Source organism: Telopea speciosissima, chromosome 2, assembly GCF_018873765.1.
Source record: "Telopea speciosissima isolate NSW1024214 ecotype Mountain lineage chromosome 2, Tspe_v1, whole genome shotgun sequence".
NCBI classification, from domain to species: domain Eukaryota; kingdom Viridiplantae; phylum Streptophyta; class Magnoliopsida; order Proteales; family Proteaceae; genus Telopea; species Telopea speciosissima.
This window is the reverse complement of record NC_057917.1, coordinates 50694964-50698502: the sequence shown is the minus strand read 5'-3', so window position 1 is coordinate 50698502 and position 3539 is coordinate 50694964. Positions and strand designations below refer to the sequence as shown.

General features: G+C 39.1%; 1 protein-coding gene across 1 annotated transcript; it reads left to right on the top strand.

Moving 5' to 3' along the window:
- The first annotated feature begins 449 nt into the window (after positions 1–449).
- On the top strand, positions 450–2614 carry LOC122649882 (pentatricopeptide repeat-containing protein At3g29230-like). The gene has a single exon (XM_043843139.1). The coding sequence runs from the start codon at positions 464–466 to the stop codon at positions 2072–2074; it is 1611 nt and encodes a 536-aa protein (XP_043699074.1). The 5' UTR covers positions 450–463; the 3' UTR covers positions 2075–2614.
- The last annotated feature ends 925 nt before the right edge of the window (positions 2615–3539 follow it).

The window sequence follows — 3539 nt, the reverse complement described above, 5'->3', positions numbered from 1 at the left end:
TCACATTGAAAAGAATTAAAGATGAGAATTTACAGCATAGACCTACTACCTAAGACTTTTGTTTGTATGGTTGTTGTCTTGAAGAATTAAAGTGATGTTTTGTTTCACAAAGGCAAAACTTTAAGCATTGATTAGAGTGTTGGTAAATTGTTCTTCCCCACTTCGTTTTTAGGATTTTGGAAACTAAAAGGTTGCTTTCCTGCTGCTAATATTCCTGATTATCTAGAGGATAGCATGGACATCGATGCCTTGAGGCTTTATGTGTCTGCAAATCAAAGCTATGTCCATCAAAAATTTTAGTTAACTATATCTGCAATAGATTTCTTAACCCAGGTATGTTCAGAGTAGTTCTGGGCTAGAATGGATGCATCAAGTGTATTGGATTTTATATTCCATTCTTCTTTAAATAAGAGTGATTCTCTTCCAATCTTCTATCAGATTTTTTTTTTTGTTTTTATGATATATGTGGTTGAAGCGCATACCTTCAGCACTGATCCCTAGGTCAGCAGAAATTGTAGAAATAATTTCTGAGCACCTCCAGCAATGTACATCTATGAGGTCATTGAAGCAGGTCCATGCTCCCATGATCACAAGTGGGCTCCACCGTGAAAATTATTTTTCTGTCAAGCTTGTAACTTTGAGCACTAAAGTAATGGGGGATATCACTTATGCCCGCATGATTTTTGATTGCTTCTTCGACACAAAAAATGTGTTTCTTTGGACTTCCATGATTGCTGCTTATGCAGGGCAGCAATCTCAGGACACAGTTGAAGCTATTTTTATTTACAGGAAGATGCAAAGGCACATGGTCAGACCTAACAGTTTTACCCTTTCTTCTGTCCTAAAAGTGTGTTCCTTTCTTTTGGCTATCCAAGTAGGCAGACAAATCCATGGTCATTCTGTTAAACTGGGCCTGAACTCTGACCCCTATGTGCAGACAACACTGGTGGACATGTATGCTAAGTTTGGTTGCATTAAGTCTGCAACATATCTATTTGAAACAATGTCTGAGAGAAATATTGTGGTATGTAATGCTATGATCATGTGCTATACCAAGGCTGGAAATGTTGAAGCAGCCCAAAAAATCTTCGACAATATGACCAACAGGGATTGCATTTCATGGACTGCCATGATCTCTGGTTACAGTAACCATGGAAACATGCAAGCTGCACAGGATCTTTTTTATTTGATGCCTGAGAGAGATGCATCTTCTTGGAATGCATTGATTATGGGTTATTCTAAAAGTGGGGAATGGCATAGAGCTCTAGTACTCTTCAATGAGATGCAGCTGGAGAATGTCAAACCAGATCCAGTAACAATGGCTGTCATCATTTCTGTCTGTGGACATATAGGGGCTTTAGAAACGGCAACACAAATACATGACTACGTAAAGAACAAAGGTGGTGTAATATTGAATGTCCATGTTTTCAATGCCTTGATTGACATGTATGCTAAATGTGGGAGTGTGGATAAAGCACATCAAATATTCTGTGAGATGCCCTTTAAGGACATAGTGTCATACAATTCAATGATTGCAGGTTTTGCCAACCATGGGCATGCCGAAGATGCCCTGAAACTTTTCTCAGAGTTAGTGCGTTATGGTTTGCAACCAGATGCCGTGACATTTGTGGGTGTTTTAACTGCATGCAGCCATGCTGGACTGCTAGATTTAGGCTGCAAATTCTTCAATTGCATGACCCGACACTACAGAATAGAGCCGTTGGTTGATCACTATTCTTGCATAGTTGACCTTCTAGGCCGTGCGGGACTTGTCCAGAAGGCTTATGAGCTGATAAAAGTGATGAAAGTGGAACCTCATGCTGGGGTATGGGGGGCTTTGCTAGCAGCATGCAGGACTTACTGCAATGTTGAAGTCGGAAAAATTGCTGCAAAAGAACTTTTTAAGATGGAGCCTGCAAATCCTGGTAACTATGTTTTGCTGTCTAACATTTATGCCAGAGCCAATATGTGGGATGATGTTTCTAAGGTCAGGCATTGGATGAGGAGAACAGGAGTGGCCAAAACAGATGGATGCAGTTGGATAGAGATTGATGGGGTATTCTCTAATTCTTAACAGGAGACGCAACCCACCAGCAATGCCAATATAACATGAATTTTCGAGAAGTTTGTCTTCGTACTTGTTGTTTGACATCTGATTTCAGTTCATCTAAATTGGAATAAGGAAGTGTGGAGCATTTTGTTCATCGAACAGAAAAAAAAAATCTTGATGCATGATTCCAATGATGGATTGGTGTTGTGTGTTTGATATGATTGTTGGAGACCCGAAATGGTGGGGAAAGGCTTTGCTAAATTTGAGAGTAAGTATTATCTTTCTCCATCATATCTATTTTGCTGTGTAGACCATTAGGAATGAACTTAGGAGATCTGGAATTCTGGTTGCTTTTCATGCTGGATCTGATTCAAGATCAACCTTAACGTAGAAAACTTACCTACATTTGTGGCCACTGCAGCTGAAGACTATTATGCTTGTTTGTAAGAAAACTATTTTTCATTGTTTAAAAAGTTGGAAATTAGTTTCATTTCAATGAGGACTATGCTCATAGCTGGACTCACTTCTTGGCTCTCTAATTATCAAATCAAACATTTGAGCATGGAATCATTTTTTGTTGGGTTTCGTATTATTTGGTTGTAAAGTTCCATCAACATCTGTATCCAGTTAGTCAGCTTGACAAGTGTCAAGTACTCCCATGGTTTTTAATATCGGTATCTGATCAATCTCAGGATTGGCAGCGGCCGATACAGTTTTTCCAATCAATAGTCAGACCGACCATCATTTGCATTAAGGATTGGGTTGGATCAGGCAGGATCTGGATCCTGAGCTTTAGAACCTTGGGAACTCCATTGAGATTTGCAAAACTTAATCTGTTATTGAGTAATTGTCAGGTCTAGATGTTTGTTCCTATACTGCATTCCTGGCTGACTGATCATATTGAGCTAGTTAAATTGAACTTGGCCCCAGTGGATCTTCTTTGGTACATTAAAGTAATTTATATTTTGATTATCCTAGGGTTCAGTAGAGCATTTGTTTGTCTTTCATTTATATTTTGACTATCCTAGGGTTCAGTAGAGCATTTGTTTGTCTTTCTCTTTTTATAGTGAGGAAAATCGGCATAGGTGATTCTGAGATTTGATGATCATTTTCCAATCATTAGAAGTGGAATTTGGATTTCCTTGCATCAAATTGCTTTTTTTACTCAGGATTGTAGCTGTAGGCATTGGATGGACTCAGTTCCTGTATTAGGTATGTTTACTTCATCAAGCAACTTTGGAAACAAGCAAAATTGATTACTTTTGCCAGCACTTACAGCCCAATAGGTTCAACCTTCCCTTTGTGCTCAAATCTTGTGCAGCTCTCAGAGCTCTCTCCCATGGTGAGCAGATACGTACTGATGTTGTGAAATTGGAATATGTTCAATGTTTTTGTCCAGACTGCCCTCTTGGACATGTATGTGAAATGTAGTTGTTACACCCGCACCCCGGATCATAATTAATTATTATTTCTTCCCCGTGACGTGTGG

Coding starts and splice junctions, on each gene's coding strand:
- LOC122649882 (XM_043843139.1), top strand. CDS start 464: ATGTGGTTGAAGCGCATACCTTCAGCACTGATCCCTAGGTCAGCAGAA.